Source organism: Bos javanicus, chromosome 22 (assembly GCF_032452875.1).
Source record: "Bos javanicus breed banteng chromosome 22, ARS-OSU_banteng_1.0, whole genome shotgun sequence".
Classification (NCBI taxonomy): domain Eukaryota; kingdom Metazoa; phylum Chordata; class Mammalia; order Artiodactyla; family Bovidae; genus Bos; species Bos javanicus.
The window spans coordinates 4,567,403-4,591,806 of record NC_083889.1 but is presented as its reverse complement, the minus strand read 5'-3'; the positions used below and the strand labels follow the sequence as shown (position 1 = coordinate 4,591,806).

Genomic DNA, 24,404 nt, shown 5'->3' with positions numbered 1-24,404 from the left:
TCAGAGTAATAAATAACATTGGTAAGATACCATTCACTGTTTATCACATTAACAACATATTTGAAAGTTGGGATCACCCAGTATTAATTGAGGCCCAGGGAAACAAACACTCTCACTTAAAGTACAATTTGACAATAACTATATCAAATTTTAAAACACACATAACTTTTGTTCCAGAAAATATATCGCAGATATTTTTTCACAAGGGCTCAATGTTACAGTCTTAAGTGTACAACAAGTACCAGCTACAAAGTCAAGGGCTATGAATAGGAAACGGGTGCGTTTAGGCAATGACATGCTATAAAGTGTTAAAAGAGTTGACATAGATCTTTATGTGACTCATATGTAACGCCCTCTAGCATGTTCTCTTGTTGGGAAAAATACAGCCAACTGCAACACGGTATTTGAAGAGTGACCTTGCATATGTTTAAAGCACGCACATCAGCACACATGCACTTCTGTATACATAACAACCGAATGCATGCTGACATACAAACTAACTCACCAGGGTTTTTTCTGGAGGATAGAGGTGATGAGTGAAAGAGTCCTACAAGGAAAGTTTTATGCTGTAGATACATTTGTGTTTTATTTTTATTTAAAAAAATTTTATTGGAGTATAGTTGCTTTACAATGTGGTTAGTTTCTGCTGTACAGCAAAGTGAATCAGCTATATGTATACGTGTGTGCATGTGTGTGCATGTGTGTGCTAAGTTGCTTCAGTTGTGTCCAACTCTGTGAACCTATGGACCATAGCTCCTTTGCCCATGAGATTCTCCAGGCAAGAACACTGGAGTAGGTTGCCATGCCCTCCTCCAGGGGAATTTCCAGACCCAGGGATTGAGCCCATATCTCTTATGTCTCCCGCATTAGCAGGCAGGTTCTCTACCTCCACTTGGGAAGCTCATACCTATAATATATCCCTTCTTTATTGTATTTCCTCCCCATTCAAGTCACCACAGAGCACTGAGTAGAGTTCCCAGTGCTGAAAGTGAAAGTTTCTCAGTTGTGTCCGACTCTTTGCGACCCCATGGATTATACAGTCCATGGACTTCTCCAGGCTAGAATACTGGAGTGGGTAGCCCACTCCAGTGGGCTTGGATCTTCCCAACCCAGGGATCGAAACCATGTCTCCCGCATTGCAGGTGGATTCTTTACCAGCTGAGCCACAAGGGAAGCCCAAGAATATTGGAATGGGTAGACTATCCCTTCTCCAGTGGATCTTCCTGACCCAGGAATCAAACTGGGGTCCCCTGCATTGCAGGTGGATTTTTTATCAACTGAGCTATCGGGAACTATACAGTGGGTTCTCATTAGTTATCTATTTTATACAAAGTATCAATTGTGTATATATGTCAGTCCCAGTCTTCTAATTCATCCCCCTCCCCCCACACTGTGGTAACTATAAGCTGGTTCTCTACACCTGTGACTCGATTTGTGCTTTGCCAATAAGTTCATCTGTACCATTTTTCTAGACTCCACATATAAGCGATATTATACGGTATTTACTTTTCCCTTTCTAACTTACTTCACTCAGTGCGAGTCTCTAGATCTACCCATGTTGCTGCAAATGACATTATTTCTTTTTTCAATATTGGAAATATTCCATTGCATATATGTACCACATATACATATATACAATGGCTGAGTAATATTCCATTACATATATGTACCGTATCTTTATCCATTCCTCTGTTGGTGGGCATTTAGGTTGCTTCCATGTCCTGGCATTGTAAATAGTGCTGCAATGACTGTTGGGGTGCATGTATCCTTTCAACTTATGGTTTTCTCCAGATATATGCCCAGGAGTGAGATTGCTGGGTCATATGGAGACTTTGGGGCTTCCCTGATAGCTCAGCTGGTAAAGAATCCACCTGCAATGCAGGAGACCTGGGTTTGATCCCTGGGTTGGGAAGATCCCCTGGAGAAGGGAACCCACTCTGGTGTTCTGGCCTGGAGAATTCCATGGTCTGTATAGTCCACGGGGTCGCAAGGAGTCAGACATGACTGAGTGACTTTTACTTGGATCTTCCCTGTAGCTCAGAAGGTAAAGAATCTGCCTTCAATGCAGGAGACCCGGGTTCTATCCCTGGGTTGGGAAGATCTCCTGGAGAAGGGAATGGCAACTCACTCCAGCATTCTTGTCTGGAGAATCCCATGGACAGAGGAGCCTGGCAGGCCAAGTCCATGGTGTTGCACAGAGTCCGACACGACTGAGCGACTAACACTACTACACAGAGACTCTACTTTTAGTTTTTTAAGGAACCTCCATACTGTTCTCCATAGTGGCTGTGCAGGCACTTTTGAATCATGAGCTTTGAATTTCATTGTTTGAATGTTTATTGTCCCTAAGTTCATTTTAGATTTTTTTTTTAAGTTGCCATAGAATTTGGAAGTTACGTTTAACAATGGCAAGACCAGCACTGCTTGCTACAGTAGTTAGGGTATCAAAGAGACTTTGTGTGCAAGCGTCTGTTTCTACTTTATCCCAGAAATCTACTTACAGGGAGCTGACACCCATATGAAGATGTTCCTTCTAAATTTATTTTCAAACAGTCTTGAATTTTCTTCTGGTAGAAATAGTGTACATGGGCTAAAGTTACTGATTTGTGTTTGCTAGTTACTTTAAAAAGATTTGGCCAGTAGATCCAGCAGGTAAAGTCCCTACATAGCAAACACATTTTGCCTTTGTTTGGTACTTTGACAATGAAACTCAGAAGGTTAGAATTTTTGCTCAGCTCAGCAGCTGGAATAAAAAGATATTATCTGAAAACACTGCATTCTGAACAGAATTCTAATGATTTCAATGTCCTTTCCAAACTTGATGATGTGCTTTGAGGGGAAATGTGTCTGCAAGTTTGGAGGACACAGCCCTTAAAATTAAGCCTTACCTAATCACCAATTACCAATGAAATCTTGGCGCTTTCTTGAACTTTTTGTTGTTGTTGTTCTAGAGGGAAAGTTTATATTGACACGTTAGCTGTAAATGTAAGGTTTATTCATCAAAAGTGTTATAATTTAGCCATGTATAGCAACAAATCACGCAGTGGTTCCATAAAAGCATCTTGCATTTCTTAGAATCCTATAGTTAGATAGTATAGTATTAGTTTAGTCATTCAGTCATGTATGACTCTTTGCGACCCCATGGACTGTAGCCCTCTAGCTTCCTCTGTCCATGGGATTCTTCAGGCAAGAATACTGGAGTGGGTATCCTTTGCTTCTCCAGGAGATCTTCTCAATCCAGGGATTGAACCTGGGTCTCCTGCACTGCAAGGTGGATTCTTTACTGTCTGAGCGATCAGGGAAACCCAGTAGTTAGATATCCTGTTTGTAATTAGGTAAAAATGAAAACTGACCTTTATCCTTGAGAATAAATAATGCTAAACACATGAAAAACAGAAGATTTATGATTCACACAAGCCTAAATAGAATTTAAGAGAACTGAACTCTGCTTCTTCTTGGGAGCTATCATCTTTTCTCCCTGTCAGCACAGATTTAACAAAATACCCGATGTATCCCAACATGGGGATTTCAATTGTGCATTCATAGAAGATTCCAGTGTGACAAGCTGCCAAGCAAAGCAGATATCTAGTTCAATCTATCACCTATTAAAATCCTGCCAGCGTCATGGTGAAATTTCAGAGTTTAGGAAAGAAACCTTGCAGTGGCAATCAGCAACACGTGCCTGATGGCATTGGCAATGTCAGCAAAGAGTGCATTCCTGATTTCGTCTCGTAGTGTTCTCTTTCAGTGAACAAAAAATAAAGTGCAAATAAAAATGCTCTCACTGTCATCCGCAGGATTTGACCCGATCAAGTCCCAGAGTCCAACAGACAGACAGAGAATGTGTTTCCTTGCAGAAACACCAGTATGAGAGAGGATCCAGGTGAGGAAACTTTTAGTCCCTTTTCCTTAAAAGTGAAAAGTTTCTCAGTCTTTCTTCTAAAGTTACGAAAAGGGTACACTGCACACAACTCAGAAATGTCAGTCTCTGAAGAAGAAAGCCTAAGCCAGCTGTAGCTTTACACTCAGGATTTCTGTTGGTCTCTCATCCCTTCTTTCCATCAATTCACGTCTCCCTTATAGATCATTACCCCTCCCAGGTAGGAAAAGACCAGAAGCACTGTGCTCTGTGTTAAGACTTGACCGAAGCGCCGGCTTCAGATACAAGCCTGGCTGAGACCTTGGGGCCGGCGAGTCAAGCCTACAAAGAACCTGCAGGACTCTGGCTACAGTGTAGGGGTCTGTGAGCTTCATCACAATGGGGGAAGCATGTCTCTACTCTATGTACAGAGACGTTATCTGTGATAGTTTCTCAAAATCATGGAGGAGAAGACATGAGAAAAGAGAAAAGTTGTAAACCAATCATTATTACGGGCAACCTACGGGAGATGTGTAGCTACTCACACCTTGAATTTATTTGTAAAGTAGGTTCCAGTGACTGCCACACAAGAGGTAGCCCAGTAGGCCTTTAATTCTTATTTTCATTACTTGTATTTATTTTTATTATAGGTGTTGAAAGATTTAGCAAGTAAATCAGAGAAGCACCAATCTAAGTGATTCATCTTATTTATAGCCACAGAGGCTACCTCCACCACACTCATTAGTAAAGTGTGCAAAGTGAGCAGGATAAATGTGGTAGACATGGCTGATGATTGCTTTTTCTCCAGTTCTTCCTGTACCAACACTCATTTTACATAATTGGCCTAATCTAAAGCAGAATTTGCAGTCATCTACTCATATAACTCGGAGAAGGCAATGGAACCCCACTCCAGTACTTTTGCCTAGAAAATCCCATGGACAGAGGAGCCTGGTAGGCTGCAGTCCGTGGGGTCACTAGAGTTGGACACGACTGAGCGACTTCACTTTCACTTTCATGCATTGGAGAAGGAAATGGCAACCCACTCCAGTGTTCTTGCCTGGAGAATCCCAGGGGCGGGGGAGCCTGGTGGGCTGCCATCTATGGGGTCGCACAGAGTCGGACACGACTGAAGTGACTTGGCAGCAGCAGCAGCAGTACTCATATAACTGAGTCATGATAACAGTAATTTATTGAGTGTTTGATATTTCTTGGGTGCTATTTTAAGAGCTTTAAAGCATTACCTAATTTAATGAACTGAAAGCATAATAATTTAGTCGTGATTGTGTCCATATTACAGACGAGAAAACTGTGGCTCAGGAAGTTTAACTGCCTAAAGTCCTAGATCAGAAAGGATTTTCTCTCCCAAAGAGCCTAACTAAGAATCCATGCTATTAATCACCAAGTCACTCATTCCTTCTCTTCACATCCAGGTGATTTTATTTCTTTGCCCTAGATCATCACCTATGTATTTTTATGTTTTAATGTTACAGAGTAACATTAAAACATTAAACCCCACTCTGATAATAAAACCAAGAGCAGTTGCATCAAGGTTCTTCATACAATAAAACAACCAAGAAAACTGTCATAAGGAAACAACGGATGGTACAAGTAATGTGTTTCCAAAATGCTGTTTAGCCAGTGTTTCCAAGTTAAAAACAACAAAGTGGTGGGTGGCCCGGCCACTCCTGTTCCCAGGAAATCTGTCCCTGGCACAAGTAAGTGCTACATCTTAAACCAGGGGTCCCGAACCTCCAGGATCATAATGCCTGATGATCTGAGATGGAATTGATGTAATAATAATAGAAATAAATTGCACAGTAAATGCAATGCCTTTGAATCATCCTGAAACCATCCCCTGCCCCACTGGTTTGTGGAAAGATTATCTTCCACAAAACCAGTCCTTGGTGCCAAAAGGTTGGGGACTGCGGTCTTAGACAGGGTGACCTAAGCTCAAACATCATGCAGAGTCTAATCAGGGGAAGGGGTATTAGGGAGCAGCAGCCATGGCAAGAAGATCTCATAGGGACAAAGGAACACACACACACACACACACACACACACACACACAACTATTGCTAGGGAGAAGGATACTAGAAATAATACATCCCCAAATGGGTGAAGCTGGAAGCTGGGGAAGGGAGGAGGAGGTGCTCATGAAACACTTTGCTAGGGTCCTGAATGACAGTTGAAATAAAACACAAATGTCTTCCCTTCTCCTCACAGCTTTCCAAGTATTGTAGAATCATACACCTTTGGTATCTGAAAAAAAATTCAGATTTTGCCAGATGTGCTTTCCTTGAGGTTGCAATGAGATGATGCTTGACCTCAGCATGAAGACCAAGCTAGCCCCTGCACTCCCTAAACACACACACATTATTTCCTTAGAAGGTAGTTGCTTCCTTCTAGAAAGTCTCTTTAGAACTTGGCAAGGCTTCTTTCCTCTTCCTGTGTTGGCCTAGTCTGTGCTATATGTTGGTCTGGCAGCTTCTACTGGATTCTACCTGATGACTTGGACAGAAAAGAACAGCCTGGATTCCTTGCCTGTTCGGTCTGATTTCCACAACACAGACCAGATGAACTCACAAAGCCCCCAAGGTAGGCAAATAAGAGTAAACAGGGACACTTGCAAAATAGGGTCTAAAGTTCTGTTGTCAGAAGCTACATATACTTTATTTTTCAAATATAAAGCAAATTATCAAAACACTAGGAGCAACGTGGAATGCTCCTTAAAAAAAAAAACCAAAAAACTGGACAAAGCTCAATTATGAAAGCCAGGTGCTACGATCCTTTGAGTCCAGGAAATGGATGCCTGTGTATGTAACTCCCTGTTTTTGATATGCATGACTTTATTTATATTTAGCTTTGAAAAGAGTTAAAATGTAGCATTGCTTCTTCTTTGTACGACTGATACATTCACTAATAAGGATTAATGACCATAATCAGGTGTAACATGTCATACTTTAAACATTGTTTTCATATATTCTCTCGGCTTTGATCCTCCCCAAAGCCATGTTAAGTATAGTGACAGAAGAGGAAACAAAGTTACAGATTTGAACAGACCCAGGAGAGGACACCAGAGATCCTGTCACACAACTTCCCACTGGGGACCTTTCCCCTTCTCCCAACTCTCATGAGTGTATCGTTCTAGAAATCTTCCTGTCCTCTTCTTTCCAAGAGCTAGAAAACATGCAAGAACTTGACAAAGATACATAGAATCACTAGCCTTCAGCCTGTATTCTAATGGAATATATAATATTTTTCCTTGGGGACTTATGTCATATTGTACCACAAAATGGGAAAAGCTAGCTAGTAGAACATAGTTTGAATATTTGGGGAAGAAACTTTCCACTAAAGAAGAGAATGACCCTTTTGGTTAACATAAAAGTCATCTACCAACCTTACTATCTATTATCTAGCCACACCTATTAGTCGATGAATACCTTCCTATTTCAAATATGATGCTTTGAGTCAACACTGAGCCATGATTTGCAAAGCATCCAAAGAAAAGAAAGCATAACAGAAAGAGAAGGACAACAGAAAAGCTTTCCTCCTATAAGGGATTTAACCGTCCAGGGCACTCAGTACTACCTGTAGACCTTCCCTCTTCATGACAAATGGCAGACATCAGCGTGAGAGGTTGATTGCTATTTCCTCCAATCAAGTTGATTCTCTCCCTCCCTCCCTCTTCCTCTCTCAACTCTCTTTCTCTCCATCACTGTCACTATCTCTGTCTGTTGTACACGCTTTTGTAGAATTTCAGGAACAGCTTTGTATCTGGAAAATAAGGCTGCCAGGAAAAGGCATGGAATAGAACAAAAGCTTTACCTCAGAGCTTCTACATGTTACAAAAGCTTGCACTCAGATAATAGAAACATCGAGCCTCAGGTGACTGAGAACACTTACTGTTGGTTGCATAACGTATGGCGGATGAGGCATCCATGAAGTGCTCTGGACCTATGCATCAAACAGCATTCATTAGCACAAAGCAATCACAGAGAGAACTCGGTTCTTGCGTTCAGTGGAGTCACACTAGGTCATAAGAAAGTGGAGTCCATCTGACTTACAGCAAATCAGTGCTCAATAAACTAAGGATAGAAAGGAAACTCTTGGACCTGATTCATTTGGTCCCTGAAACATGGTAAAATGAAAGCAAATTCCTACTTCCCTGGAGCTGGTGGTAATGCCCACATGGGCCAGGCTACACCATGGGCACATTTGGAGGCTGGTATTGGAGATGAAAGTCTTAGGAGGCTTCAGGGATCAACTGTTCAGAGGTCAACATGCTGGAAGACCCAGGTGAATAAAGAAGGAAGCATTACTTAGCATGATTGCTAAGACTTCCTTTTTTTCTGTCATTGGTTCTAACCTCAAATTCTCAAGTGATCCCATCTTGGAAATAAATCCAAGTGGTGAAAGTTGAGGAATGACTTAGAGGTCAACCAGAAATTTGGGGGAATGCTTTGGGTTAAACCCAAGTTAACTAAGTCTGTGATTTTTCTCTCTTGTAGTAACTGGTATGGTTACTAAAAATGAGTGTATGAACCAGGAAAATGTTCCAAATGTTCCCCATCAGCCAAATGAGAAAGTCAGCTTCTAAGAGCTGATTGTGACATAGATAGCCCTGAAGATTTTGGTTTGAATAGACTCACATCAATGAGACTGCCAATGAACTTTAGATTAAAAAAAAAAAAAAAGTGGTGAAAAGCAAGACTCAACAACATAGGAAATTGCTCGAATTCCTTTTTGAGAAAAGAGAGCTGGAGTTAAATTCCACTTATGGGCCCTCCCAAGTGAAATGACAGCTCTGTGGAGATTTCATTCATGACACCAAAGTGCTCTACAATGGAGCTCAGTGGGTGGTCTTGGCTGAAACAGAAGCCAAGATTTGAAAAAAATGGGTAAAAACACCAAAAAGCACACATTACAACCAGGCAGGCCTGTAGGAAGAACAAAAACTGAACAGCATCTGCACTTAGCCTCATGGGTCCCAAGGAAAGGCATTTAAGAAATCAGCCATCCAGAGACCCTCTAATGCAATTCACACAAAATTCTGTTCCACTCACACACTGACATGTATCAAGAACCTAAGTGCAGACACAGAGTGAAAATGATCTGCTTCGGAGGGAGGGGGATCTGTGAAGGAAAAATGGGCATCGTGTCAAGCGTGATGCTCTGACAGTGGGGATCTCCTGACATGACATAGATAGGTAGTGGATGAAGAACGTGAAACTTCACTGAATTCGTAGCAATCAGCAACATCACAATCCCCACCCCAGACCCCCACGCCCACCCCCACCATAAGCATGATATAAGGAAACACACATGCACACACTCTCAGTCTCTATCTCCAAGGCTGTAAACAATGCCACTCCACTAGCTAGATAGCATTCATAGGCAGTTTTGTTTCTAATTAGTATTAGAAGAACTGTCTAAAGAACTCCATGAGGTAAAGAGAAGGAGGGAGAAATATTTGTGATAACTCAAAGGAATAAGATAAGGAGCCCTGTTTGAGGGGAAGGATGGCTATTTCTTTCCATCTGCACAATTAACGTTAACTGGCGACAACGTCTGGTTTAGGACACAATGAGTCTCAGATTTTCTTGTGTTTCAACATGTGGAACCCCTGAGGCCTCTTCTGGCCTCTTTGGAAGTGAGAATGAAGTCAGAGGAGGAAGTAGGAATTACGTTTACCCCTTTGATAATTTTCCCTTTTTCTTGCAGCCAGTGATATAGCATCCATCCATGTAGCTTTCCATGGATACACAGAACAACTGTGACAAATAACAATGATCCAGTATCCCAAAAGGAGTGCAAGGAGTTGCCAGAAATGTGTTCTCAGAAAAGATACACTAGGGAATGGTGACAACCAAAATAACAGGAAACACACGAAGTAACCTCTCAGTGGTAAGAAAGCTGAACTAAGGTTGGCTGAAAAGTACCAAAATCATGAAAACTCAGCAGGCAGAATGGAGGCTCAGTGGATTTTTATAATTCAGCGAAACAGATGCAAACAAGCTCTTGAAAGGGTAGGCTCAGTGGACAGTTTGAATATTATGACTGTGATATTATGATAATATTATGAATTTAGATGTGACTAAAGGGAAGACAACTTAAAAATTCTGCTGTGTCCTTTTTGACTTGAGATGGGCTATTCTTGGCAAGAAAGGTCCCTCGGGATGTGCAGGTAAATCGGACATACCTGGTATGTGGAGACAGGGGAAGCAGCAATGAATGGCGTGATGGATGTCTGTGGAATCATGCGGTTGGTTGCAATACTGTACGGTGAAGAATAAAATCTGCGAACAGAAAAAAAAAAAAGAAGATTCATAGATTTGTGACGCTAATGCATGCCTGGCTGCTGACCAAATGCTACCACGCGTGTCTGAAGGAGATTGACTTCCACCCTCGTACCACCCATTCATTGTTAACAGGAGCGGACAAGAGACTGATGGTCTTTGATTCCACTAAGAAATAAACTGTTCTAAACGAAATGACAACTTTGAGTCCGCTAATAAAATTGGCCACGCCGAAATCTCTTAGGCCAGGTGAGTGTCATAGTATGTTTAATCAACAGGGGAGAAAAGCTGTGGGTCTTGTTTTCGTTTGTTTGTTTTTAAGGCAACGCTATTACAAAGCTCCTTGAAAGGAAGGTGAATTGGTAGCACCAAGCTTTATGAAAGTGGCTGTTGTTACACAGACATAATTGCATTTATTTCTTCATTCAAGAAAGAGGATCAGCTTCTAGACAGTTCTGGATAACTTATGCTAGGCATGAGTCCAGGCCCTCAGGCAAAAACTAACCTAAGTACTTTCTCCATGAAAAGAAAAGGACAATTTGTGGACAATTTGGGTCAAGGTGAAGATAGGAATCTTTTCTGAATTTAATCAAGGCACTGATGGAGGTTCTGGACCTGTGTGATATTCTCCTGCAGACTCTAAAAAGCACTGAGTTTTCTGGTCCTCCGGTGAACAAGTACAGAAGAACACTGGGCAAGATGATGTGTGGGTGCGTGCTCAGTTGCTCAGTCCTGTCCTCCTCTTTACAATTCTATGGACTGTAGCCCAGTCCATGGACAGCCTCCTCTGTTCATGTAATTTTCCAGGCAAGAATACTGGAGTGGGTTGCCATTTCCTCCTCCAGGGGATCTTCCCAATCCAGGGATCAAACCCATGTCTCCTGCGTTGGCAGGCAGGTTCTTTACCATTGTGCCACCTGGGAAGGCCCTGGGCAAGAGCAGAGCTCCACAAATCAGAGGAGGGATGATTCTTCTGGATATCTATTAAAGGATAGATTTAACAGAGATCTAGGACTTCCCTGGTGGCTCAGACTGTAGTCTGCCTGCAATGCAGGAGACCTGAGTTCAATCCTTGGGTCAGAAAGATCCCCTGGAGAAGGGAATGGTTACCCACTCCAGTATTCTTGCCTGGAGAGTTTCACGGAGAAAGGAGCCTGGTGGGCTGCAGTCCATGAGTTCACAAAAAGTTGGACACCACTGAGCGACTAACATTTTCACTACTTTCAAAGGGTATTGAAAACACTGACACTCCATCTCCACTCAGACTATACCCTGGAGCCCATTAGTTATCTAATGCTCAGATTCCTCAGAATTTTAAATCATGTTTCCTTCTTCATATCTCACTGGTAAGGGAAAGTCTAGAGTGACTAACCACTGAACATGCACACAAAACCAGGATGCCTGTGATGGACTATTTCCCTGTTATGAGGATAGATTGGGAAAATGCCTATTAGGGATCATGGAATCATTGTTTTCATTTTGCCATACTCTTCAGTTCAGTTCAGTTCAGTCGCTCAGTCGCATCCGACTCTTTGTGATCCCGTGGACTGCAGCACGCCAGGCCTCCCTGTCCATCACCAACTCCTGGAGTTTACCCAAACTCATGTCCAATGAGTCGGTAATGCCATCCAACCACCTCATCCTCTGTCATCCCCTTCTCCTCCTTCCCTCAATCTTTACCAGCATCAGGGTCATTTTCAAATGAGTCAGCTGTTTGCATCAGGTGGCCAAAGTATTGGAATTTCAGCTTCAACATCAATCCTTCCAATGAACATACAGGACTGATCTCCTTTAGAATGGACTGGTTGGATCTCCTTGCAGTCCCAGGGACTCTCAAGATTCTTCTCCAACACCACAGTTCAAAAGCATCAACTCTTCGGTGCTCAGCTTTCTTTACAGTCCAACTCTCACATCCATACATGACTACTGGAAAAAAGTAATGTCTCTGCTTTTTAATATGCTGTCTAAGTTGGTCATAACTTTCCTGCCAAGGAGTAAACGTCTTTTAATTTCACAGCTGCAGTCACCATCTGCAGTGATTTTGGAGCCCAGAAAAATAAGTCAGCCACTGTTTCCACTGTTTCCCCATCTATTTGCTATGAAGTGATGGGACCAGATGCCATGATCTTAGTTTTCTGAATATTGAGCTTTAAGCCAATTTTTTCACTTTCCTCTTTCACTTTCATCAAGAGGTTTTTTAGTTCCTCTTCACTTTCTGGCATAAGGGTGGTGTCATCTGCATATCTGAGGTTATTGATATTTCTCCCAGCAGTCTTGATTCCAGCTTGTGCTTCCTCCAGTCCAGCGTTTCTCATGATGTACTCTGCATAGAAGTTAAATCAGTAGGGTGAGAATACGCAGTCTTGACGTACTCCTTTTCCTATTTGGAGCCAATCTGTTGTTCCATGACCAGTTATAACTGTTGCTTCCTGACCTGCATACAGATTTCTTGGGAGGCAGGTCAGGTGGTCTGGTATTCCCATCTCTTTCAGAATTTTCCACAGTTTGTTGTGATCCACACAGTCAAAGGCTTTGGCATAGTCAATAAAGCAGAAATAGATGGTTTTCTAGAAAGCTCTTGCTCTTTAGATGATCCAGAGGATGTTAGCAATTTGATCTCTGGTTCCTCTGCCTTTTCTAAAACCACCTTGAACATCTGGAAGTTCATGGTTCACGTATTGCTGAAACCTGGCTTGGAGAATTTGGAGCATTACATTACTAGCATGTGAGATGAGTGCAATTGTGCGGTAGTTTGAGCATTCTTCGGCATTGCCTTTCTTTGGGATTGGAATGAAAACTGACCTTTTCCAGTCCTGTGGCCACTGCTGAATTTTCCAAATTTGCTGGCATAAGGAGTGCAGCACTTTCACAGCATCATCTTTTAGGATTTGAAATAGTTCAACTGGGATTCCATCATCTCCGGTTGCTTTGTTCATAGTGATGCTTCCTAAGGCCCGCTTGACTTCACATTCCAGGATGTCTGGCTCTAGGTGAGTGATCACACCATCGTGATTATCTGGGTTGTGAAGATCTATTTTGTACAGTTCTTCTGTGTATTCTTGCCACCTCTCCTTAATATCTTCTGCTTCTCTTAGGCCCATACCATTTCTGTCCTTTATCGAGCCCATCTTTGCATGAAATGTTCCCTTGGCATCGCAAAGTCAATTGAATTACTACTTTTAGTTTAGTTTCTTTTCTTTTTAAAAATAGTTCATGACTGAGTTTGGAATTTTGGAGACAAAATCTTCATCATCCTCAGAGTTCTCTGATGTTTTGAATAGAGAATCTCATGAGTCACCTTTCTAAAGAAGCATTCCACAAGAACCCCACTGAGTGTAGGGGGGGCTAGATTTCAATGTTTCCAGGGTTCAAAGAGTAAGTTCTTTAAGCTAGATTCTATAAAAGTCTCCAAGCAAGGATTATAGAACTAGAGTCTTAAATTGATCTAGGTTTCAACAAGGATTATAAGGTTAGGGTTTTTTGGTTAAAAAAATGTAGTTGAAAAAATTACTCCTTTACCCATTGCATTCTCCTTACTATCCATACCTGCATCTACCTCATCTCTAAATCTGCTTTTGTGTAGTTTAGGAAAAATGAATACTGACTATGTAATGTACCTATTAGAATGATGAAATTAAAAAAAAGCCAATCAGAGCTGTCACAGATTTAGAGAAGGTGGAATTCTCTTTCATTCTTGGTGGAAATACAGCATGGTCCTGCCCTTTTAGAAAACAGCTTGGCAGTTTCATATAAAGCTAAAATACACATAGCATATAACTGAAAAATCCCACTGATACATAGCAACTAAAGATAAATGAAAACTCGAGTTCACCCAAAAACCTTGATGCAATTATTTACAGCAGCTTTGATACTTGCCAAAAACTGAAAACAAGCCAAATATCCTCCAACTGAACAGATGAACAACATGTAGTCCATCCATACATGGGGAGGCTACTCAACAATTAAAACAAAAGAAACCCTGGTATATTTAACATGGTGAATCTTAAATGAATTATGCTAAATGAGAGCTCTCAGACTCAAAAGACTTTATATTTTATATCTATTTGTATAACGGTATGGAAAATGAGAAACTATACAGACCAAAACCAAATAACGGATGCCGAAGGCTGGGGTTAAGGGAGGAGTCTGACCACAGAGACACACGAAGGAATTCTGGGAAATGATGTAACTGTTTCTTCGTTGCTCCATTGTGCGCTTTTCAGACCTCATAAAATTGTACCCTATCAAGAGTGTATATATGAATTACTTTTAACAAATCCGACTTTTAAAAAGACAATTACTATGCAAGAAAACATCTATTCTTCCACTTAAAAAAAAAAAAACTGTATTGAAGGATTTACTATGTGTACCAAAGATGGGTAAGGCATTCATTTGAGTTTCTCTCTTTAACCACTTAACTTGAATCTCCTTTGTACATTAACCAGCCTAAATCCAGCCAATGGCTTTCCACTGCAATTAGAACAAAATCTGAATTCCTGGTATCAACTATTGCTAGCACAGTAAGGCTACTGTCCATCTGTCTTCCTTGAGCCAACTAGGATCCAAAAAATTACAATGACCTTCTGTCACATGAGCCTGTCATTCTCATCTTGGGCCACTGACCTTATAATTCTCTCTACCTGGAATGCTTATTTCCCCAAATCTCCCTATAACAACCTCTTTTTCATTATTGGTTTCACTCAACTTTCCCTTCTTCTGAGAGTTCCATAGCTAAAGCAGCAACCACCATCTCTGCCCCAATTGTTCTCTATTCCTTTCCTTGACTTTAGTTTTGTTTTCCCCCATTGGCATTATCACTATTTGAAGTAGCCTTTAAAAAATGTCTTTATATACTATTGGCTGAATGTGTGTGTCCCTTTAAAATTCATATGTTGAAGTCCTAACTCCCAGAGTGGCTGTATGTGGAGATGGGACCTCTAAGGAAGAAAGCAACATTAAATGAGCTCATGAGGGTGGGGCCCTAATCTCCCAGGGTTAGTGTCCTTAAAAGAAGAGATGCTCCGCAGACTTCCCTCTCTCTCCATACACGCACACGGGGGAAAGGCCATGTGAGGACACAGTGAGAAAACAGCCTTGGAAAAGCAAGGAAAACAGTCCTCACCCGAGACTTAATCAGCCAGATCTTGATCATGGACTTCTAGCCTCCATAACTGTGAGGAAATTTATTTCAGTTGTTTAAACCCACACGATCAATGGCTTTTTTTTTTTTTTTTTAACAGCAGTTGTGCTGACTAATGCAATGCATTTATTGGTTATTTCTCCCTCTAGAATGTTGGCTTCAAGAGAGTTGAGGACACCTGGACTTTGTTGCCTAGGACAGAGCCTGGGGCATAATAAATACAGGCAGACCTCATTTTATTGTGCTTTGCTTTAGTGTACTTCAAAGATACTGTGCTACTGCTAAGTCGCTTCAGCCGTGTCTGACTCTGTGTGACCCCATAGATGGCAGCCCACCAGGCTCCCCCGTCCCTGGGATTCTCCAGGCAAGAACACTGGAGTGGGTTGCCATTTCCTTCTCCAGTGCATCAAAGTGAAAAGTGAAAGTGAAGTCGCTCAGTCCTGTCCAACCCTTAGCGACCCCATGGACTGCAGCCTACCATGCTCTTCTGTCCATGGGATTTTCCAGGCAAGAGTACTGGAGTGGGGTGCCATTGCTTTCTCTGATCTATGCTTAATACCTGATGGCTGACTGAATGAATAAATGAGTGCAAAACAGCTTAGGGAGATAAGCAGTGATCATTGTAAAGGATGGCTAATGTCAAATGTGTGGAGACACAGAAGATGCCATCTGTTCAGATAGGAAGCTGAGAAGTAAGAACTGAGAAAGCTGGCTTACATCACATATCATCTATCTGTACCTCTGTACATCTCAGTGAAAGCTTAAACTAATGCCCATTTTCTAGGCATATAGAGAAATTGATAATCAGAGAAAACAGACCTTTTCTACAAAAATCATGGTTTACATCTAGAAAACACACATACACACACACACACACAACCCCTTCAGGTTTTATCTTAGATCTTACTTATGAAGCAGTGAACAGAAAGATTTATGTGGGGCTCATAATGACCTAACAGGCACTCATGACCACTCCACTAACAGCCCTTTTCTCCATGTAGGTTTAACTTCTCTTAGAAACCTAGTCTCAGCCTTGCATACCAACAGCATAAATCATGCTTCACATTTTAGAGTGGCTGGTTTATTTTGCAAAAGGTACCAAGTGGCATATTAAAAATGAAAGCAAAAAGGACTGGATGGACAGACAGCATTTACAGGGAACTTTACGGGAAAAAAAAAATGAGAGCAGAAGCAGAAAAACAGCCAAGTAAATGGATACTAACATAGAGAACCCTTAGGGGAAATTTTCACGCGTTTTTGTTCTATTTGCTCTAATCTTATCCGTCCAATAAGAATGATATTTCATACTCCCCAGCAAGTTCCAATACTGTCTGCCACTCAAATCAGAGAGTCGTTTAGAACAGAAAATGGACTGGAAAGATCAGACTCAGTACACTATCTTGATCCCCTAATTCTGGTATTCTGAAATAAGCTCTCCCCAAGTCCAAACATAAACCAGATGACTTTACAGGAAAGCTTTGCTTAAACCACGACAAGAGAGGCTGTTATTGCATCTGAGGCTTAGAGTCACCATGTCTAAAGAAAATGCACTGAGCCGGCCTCCAGAAAGAGAGCTGCAGAATGAGTTTCCCAGTCTCATCACTTGTTCTCAATCCCTGCCATGTATCCTTCGTGGTTCACACAGCCTCCACATTTTAAAAGGAGAAGAAAGAAAAAGAACATCCAGATAAAAACTTTAGGCATAGGCATCCTATTTTGGGGGAACAGGAAAGGTGAAATTGACAGCACTTTAATTTTGTGGCTATAATAAGAAAGCTAAGGTCATTTGAAACATGTGACTATATTTTTCTATCTGGTTATATTAATATATGCATCATGGGCTTCCCAGGTGGCTCAGTCATAAAGAATCTGCCTGCTAACGCAGGAGATACAGGAGATGTAGTTTCGATCCCTAGATTGGGAATATCCCCTGGAGGAAAAAAATGGCAACCCACTACAATATTCTGCCCCGGAAAAATCCCATGGAGAGAGGAGTCTGGAGGGCTACAGTCCATGGGGTCACAAAGTGTCAGACATGGCTGAGCACACACGCACAGGTGCCTTGAAATGCTATTACAGAAAACTAGGAATGACTTTTTAACTACCATTTTTTCTGGAAAGAGTTTGCTAAGATATTTATTTGACAAAATGCACACAGTAAAGTCACAGGTGTGGCAAGTGTTTCTTTTCTACACCATCTTAAACAGAGACAGGAGCTTTCTTCCCAGGACCTAGAGATGTTTTTGGTTATCACAGCTGGGTCAGGGGGCTGCTCCTAGCATCAAGTTGATAGAGGTCTGGGATGCTGCTAAACACAGGACAGTTCCCACCAAAAAAATGATATGATCCAAAATGACACTCATGTCAAGGTTGAGAAGCTTTCCTTGGGAATGTTGACTAGTTACTCTGGAGAGGTTTCACGTGAAAAAGTTCCAAATGTCAAAGGTACTGAGAGGTTTACTTAAGCAAAATCTATCCGTAGAACTCTGAGCTGGCCTCTGAAAAAAGTCATAATTTTAGGGAACACAAAGAGTTATTTGGTTTTCTGGCTTTTAAAGCAAGTGGGCTCCAGAAGCCCAGAGAATGGAAGTCTAGGTCACTAAGAGGACATTATTTTACCTGCAGAAGAGCCATCTTCAGGGAATTTGGCAGTCAGTAGTGAAATCTTATTTCACTGACAATAAAAATAACATGAATGTATCAATAACCCCAGGGTAGGATTTTTTTTTTAACTCCAAAAAATCACACACAATCCTATATGCACACTGAAATAAATAGTGCTGCCTTGTCTTCACGTCCACGCGCAATTTTGTTGGAGTCAGAACCATGAATCCTCGGGGCAACCCTAGAGCACAAGATTAATAAGGTACTGGTCATCTTTATTGTAATACCATGTATCTTTCACATTACATTCCTTTCCTAGCGTAATAAGATCTGGTTTCTGTATCACTTAATATCAAATGCCATATAAAACAGCTGGCAAACCAAGGCCGTAGAAAACATTTTCCCCCCACATCTCTCCCAAGAATACATTTTATTCAAATCAAACAATCCAAAAGGCATTTACACAGCAGACCTTAGTGAAAAGGGCACAGGAAAAGATGAGATTTTGACTGGGGAAGGAATTATTTCCCACCTCTTATGCTCATTTTTGAAAGTGATGGGATTTCATATTGGACTGTTAAAAAAGCAATAGGCCAGTAGTAATAACACATTATAGAGTTATGCCAGATAGCTCTGAAAGAAGAATGAGCATTTTTATTCTCTTAAGTTGACCTACAGTAAAAAAGTACCGAGTGGTTTCCTTTTCCATTGCAACCCAGAAACCTCTTCACTGTAACCTTCAAAGCCTTAGATACAAGTGACATTGAACTGATTTGTTTAAACTGATCATTTGGGTAGATTCAAGCAGATGACATGACTGACATTTTCTGCCACCTACACTCAAACTGCTCAGAGACACCATGGTCCACATTTACATTTGCAAATGTTTGTTCTTCATTAGAGAAAAATCAAGCTAAATTTGGGAGTACTTATTTCAGTTTTATGTTGCTGTATAAACATTGAAGTTATGGAATTCAGAACATTTAACAGTTTATACAACTGAGCTACCAGACACCCCAGACACGTCTGAATTTGATACTCAGAAGCCACCATGACTGAGCGCAGTTCTAGGATGCTCCAGGATTACAAAATACGTCCTTTGAATAAAAAGAAAAATTGAAGTATATGTGATTTACAATGTTGCATTAATTTCTAATGTATAGCATAGTGACTCAGTTACACACACACACACACACACACACACACACACACATTGCTTTCACTACTCTTTTCCATTATGGCTGATCACAGGATATAGTCTCCTGTGCTATAGTACAACTTGTTGTTTTCCCCTTCTGCATATAATATCTGCCAACCCCAAACCCCCCGTGTCTCCCTCCCCACCCCTTTCCCTCCCCCTTGGCAACCACATAGAATTTCCATATCATCCAGCAATCCCACTGCTGGACATATATCTGGAAAAAACTAGCACTCAAAAAGATAAACCATGTTCTTAAATGTGACATGCCACCAAGAGGACAAGCTCATGTCCCTGCTCCATCAAGAGGCCTTCCACATCTCTTGCTAGAATGTAACTGCTTTTACTCTGTGGTCCTATGACCATTTATTTTGACTTTTTTTGTGAAAAGAATAGAAAAATGTAAACAGTGAAAAGTCAGTCTCCCTATCGCCCCTCCTTCTCGGCTCTCTGTTGGTCCTCCCCAGAGACGATTGTCACCATGTCTCGTGTCTTCCTTCAGAAATACTTCGTACATCTGAAAGGTAGAACATCATAAAACTCAAAGCACTCTTTGCTTCTTTCACAATACTCTTGGCATTATATCTAGAATTTGTGTGCATGTCCATTGTTCCTGATAGGATGCGAACTTTTTTTTCAAATCTGCATCACCAACATGATTTTAAACAGTACAACAGATATGAAAGAAAAGCAGTTTGTTGAACTGAGTCATCATTAAGCCATTCTTAACAATATTAACTGGATTGGCGTTGGTTGCAACTGTATCTTTAGATATGTTTTTCCTACATCAGATGGGATCAGTTTCTTCTCTGCAGCAATAAATATTTATGCCTCTGTTAGCTTCCTACTCTCCCTCTAAGTTAGGTTTGCCTACTGGATCGAATGGGCTTCCAGGGTGGCACCAGTGGTGAAGAAACTGCCTGCCAAAGCAGGAGACATAAGAGATGCAGGTTCGATCCCTGGGTGAGGAAGATCCTCTGGAGGAGGGCATGGCAACCCATGCCAGCACTCTTGCCTACAGAATCCCACAGAGAGAGGAGCCTGGTGGGCTACAAACAGTCCGTGGGGTCACAAAGAGTTGGACACAACTGAAGTGACTTAGCATGCACGCAGGCACTGGACTGAACACATGGGTATAAAGATGGAATAAATACTTTACTCTGGACATTCACATTCGATCCCTTCATATGCTGAATTTTCTAAATCAGTTTCCACATCTTTAAGAGGTACATGCTGACAGTAAGTCAAGAAACAGGATATTGAGGAAACATATGTGGTTATTTTGACATCTTAACATCCATAGAAATGATTATTTATATGTTTCCATATAAGGCAATTAAAACCCAAAAGACCAAAATATTTTAAAAAACTCGTGTATATAAAGAAATACCAAGTGAATAAGGTTAATTAACTACAATTTTGCTGTTCCTTCCATTTCATGATATGAAATTTCTACCTTCTTGATAGCAACACAGTGCATAATCTAATGCTTCCAAAATTCCACTCTTAACCCAGGACATGAACAACTCTTGTGCAGTTTGGCTTCTTTGGATGAAACTGGAGGTTGCATTTAAAGATAATCAGATTAGGGTGTTACATGAGAACAGAGTGGCTTGATACCAGGAAGGGGGCTGGGTTACCTAATGCCACTTTGCTGCAGTCAAGCAGATGCCATCAGTAACATCTTCTATTTCTGATTGGGCATTCATACTACCAAGTTAAACAGGCTGTAGAGAAAAATAAGACATGGAACCTGCCTTCAGATTTGATAGTCCATCAGAGAAATAAATATGATGTCAAGAGCTATGTGATAAAAAGGCTGTTACTGTGTCAATATACACGTGTGTGCTAAGTCGCTTCAATCATGTCCAACTCTTTGCGACCCTGTGGACTGTAGCCTGCTATGCTCCTCTGTCCAGGGGATTCTGCTGGCAAGAATATTGGAGCGGATTGCCATGCCTTCCTCCAGGAGATGGTTGCAACCCAGGATCTAACCCGCGTCTCGTTATGTCTCGTTATGTCTCCTGCATTGGCAGGTGGGTTCTTTACCACCAGTGCCACCTGGGAAGCCCTAGCTGCATGACAATCGCATGAAATGCAGTGTAACAATCGTGTCAGCTTTGACAGGGGCCACACTGTGCCGCAGGGGGTCCTTTAATCCTTACAGCGTCTTATGAAGACTTATTCTCACTGTCATCTCCACTTCATAGAAGGGGAAACTGAAGCACAGACGACTTGCCTACATGTGGAGAACAACAGAATTTGAATGCACGCCTGGGCAGGCTGGCTCTGGAGTCTGCACTTCTAACCACTGCTCACACTGTTTCTCTTGTGACTAATTGTGTAATTACCTCTGTCTGGTATGATTTAATGGTGTTCTCTAAAGGAGAGAAATAAAAGAAAGAAGGAAAGGAAGAAATATCACCATTCTCTGCAGGCAGAGAGAACTCCATGAGCAACAAGACTCACGGGTTAACATAACATGAGATACTCTGAGAATCAAGAAAGGTCCAATTCAGTTGCAGGAACCAAATCATGAAATTCTGGTGCCACTCTGGAAACTTTGAGTTTTGTTCTGCTTTTAATAAAGTCCATGTAATACTTTAAGCCAGGCAGGTAGATGATTACTTATTACTTTTTGCTTTAAAAAATATTCAGAAAGCAATGTGAAAATGGTTTGGTACTTAGTTATATCAGAGGCAGATAAAAGCTTAATACAGGTAGGGAATGGTAATTGAATGAACTCGACCAGTGGCAGGGAGACAGCTGGTTTGAAGATGTAGTTCAAAGAGAGATAGAAGAAGTCTTAATGACCAATTTTATCATTAGGAGTGTTGTAGAAGAGAAGGCCCAGAGAACTGGAATTATGACTTAAATGGCTTTAGAGTGAACTTTTTAAAAACTATAAGAAGTATTTTGATGTTTTTCATTTATTTGGTTTGTATTATGAAGGACTGATGAAGACAAAGCCCTCAGTTGGGGTCAGGACATCCAGGAGCAGCGGCCAGTGCAGTGAGAGACACAGATGATGGTTCCCTGTGGCTAGTTATAAACTTGAAGTATGAACTTGGGAGTCTTCAGTTCCTAAAAGCAGGAGGAGTGGATGAGAAACAGCGTGAGAAAGGGCTAAACCCTGAGAAAGATCAGTAAAAGTGGGCAGAAGGGGAATTCACAGACACCAGAGGAGCAGTGCAAGGTGAGGGCAAGGAGGATCTGCAAAGGAGATGTGTGTGTGTGTGCTAAGTCGCTCAGTCATGTCTGACTCTTTGCAACCCTCTGCCCATATCTGTTCTTGCGAGTCTCCAGGCAAGAAGACTGGAGTGGGTTGCCATGCCCTCCTCCAGGGGATCCTCCTGACCCAGGGATCAAACCCACGTCTCCCGCGGCTCCTGTACTGCAGGTAGATTCTTTACTGCTGAACCACTGGGGAAGCCCCATTAGAGACAACACAGGAAGACAATGTGTAAAGAATACTAAAACTGTTTACCAGTAAAGAAAAAGCAAAAATAGTGTGGTCACTACAAGTTATAGGCAGAAAAAGATTGTTTTGTTTTTTGACTGCACCACACAGCATGCGGGATCTTTGTTCCCTGACCAGGGATTGAACCTCTACGCCCTGCATTGGAAGCATGGAGTCTTATCCACTGCACCACCAGGGAAGTTTAGAAAAGGACAGTTATGCTTCTGCCCTCTTTATAGGTGGGAGAGACTTGACTTTTACAGGCTGAAAGGAATATTCAGTGGACAAGGCAACGTTGAAGACAGGGACTGCTGGATGATACAAAGTTCTTTATCAGATGAGAGTACATAAAATCAAGAAGATGGTATCCCGAGCATCTTAACTGCAATTTGCTTCCTGAGGGAGATGTTCATTGTCCTTAAAGTCTAAGCGGGCAGTGGGAGAGGATGAACCAGTTTTGCAACTGTTGAAATAGTTCAAAGGATACAATGTTCTACTGTTAGTATAAAGTACACAGAGACAGACATCACAGAGAGGATGCTGGAAGGTGGACGGATATACCTGCAGTTGACCTCTGTACAGTGTAAATGGTGACCTGGGAGGAAGACACAGTCCCCAGGGACCAGGCAGTCCCCATGGTGTCTAACGGCACCACCAGAGTTCAGACCGCGGCTGCTCAGATTACAGGTTGAAACCCCGGTTTTTTCTCTTCAGGTTTGTCGTGAGTCACAATGAAAGTCTGGACACTTAGGTCTTTGGGGAAAGATTCAGATTTTAAATTGCGCATTGGAAAGATGACTGACTATAGCAAAACATAAACTCATTCCAGCCCAGGCCTAGGACACGGGGGCATCTCTAATAATTGACCTCGAACCTTGGGCAGGAAGATCTTTATAATAAGCAGATGTATGCATATATAGTACAGACAGGTAGATGGATTCACATATTTATACACACATATGCTGCTGCTGCTGCTAAGTCGCTTCAGTCATATCCGACTTTGCGACCCCATAGACGGCAGCCCACCAGGCTTCCCCGTCCCTGGGATTCTCCAGGCAAGAACACTGGAGTGGGTTGCCATTTCCCTCTCCAATGCATGAAAGTGAAAAGTGAAAGTGAAGTTGCTCAGTCGTGTCCGACCCTCATCGACCCCATGGACTGCAGTCCACCAGGCTCCTCCGTCCATGGGATTCTCCAGGCAGGAGTACTGGAGTGGGGTGCCATCACCTCCTCCGATACACACATATCCATGTATGCAAACACAGACACTTGCTGGATTTAGTTAATGAACATGTGTATTCATTCAATTATTTCTAGTTTCCAGTGTGCATATACATTTCTAATTGTAATTACAAGTATTTTTACATATATTAGACTCCAAGAACATGCACTATTAAATTACAAATATAGATTACTTGGTACATAGTATGTGTTCAATAAATGTCATGCCCTTACAATACACGCCTGTCTTCTGTCACTCTCTCTGAGCATATAATGCCATATTCTGTGTCTTTTGAATTAACTATGCTACCTTCTCGGCTATACAGTATGACTCTAGAGGGCTTCATTCTCTGTATCTTTATTTCTTGTCTTTACTTTCTGACCAGCATGTTTAGAGTGCCTTGTTGGAAATAGGAGAAGGCTTACTGGATAAATGGAGAGCTATCATTACTTTTTGCCCCTAGAGAAGTTTTAATCAACATGGGACAAAGGAATAGATCTCTACCCTAGACTATCATCTTTGTTGACTCTTTCATGGACGGGAGACCATGAGTTTCTTAAGCCCCTGTTTTACACAGATGCATTGTTTTTTTAAAGCCTATAGAGCACAGTACTGTGCTTGGAAG

The 24,404-nt window shown here is 41.6% G+C and overlaps 1 protein-coding gene across 8 annotated transcripts in view; it reads right to left on the bottom strand.

The window, feature by feature from the left end:
* RBMS3 (RNA binding motif single stranded interacting protein 3) overlaps positions 1-24,404 on the bottom strand; it is an 809,718-nt gene that overhangs the window by 117,710 nt on the left and 667,604 nt on the right. For 5 of the 8 annotated variants that reach the window (XM_061395718.1, XM_061395716.1, XM_061395717.1 and 2 more), the window contains exons 9-10: positions 10,059-10,155; positions 7,763-7,813 (exon numbers count right to left, since the gene is read on the bottom strand). In XM_061395718.1, coding sequence (XP_061251702.1) covers positions 7,763-7,813; positions 10,059-10,155 — 148 coding nt within the window. The remainder of the gene's footprint in view (positions 1-7,762; positions 7,814-10,058; positions 10,156-24,404) is intronic. The other 3 variants (XM_061395722.1, XM_061395721.1, XM_061395720.1) reach the window with 1 other exon arrangement.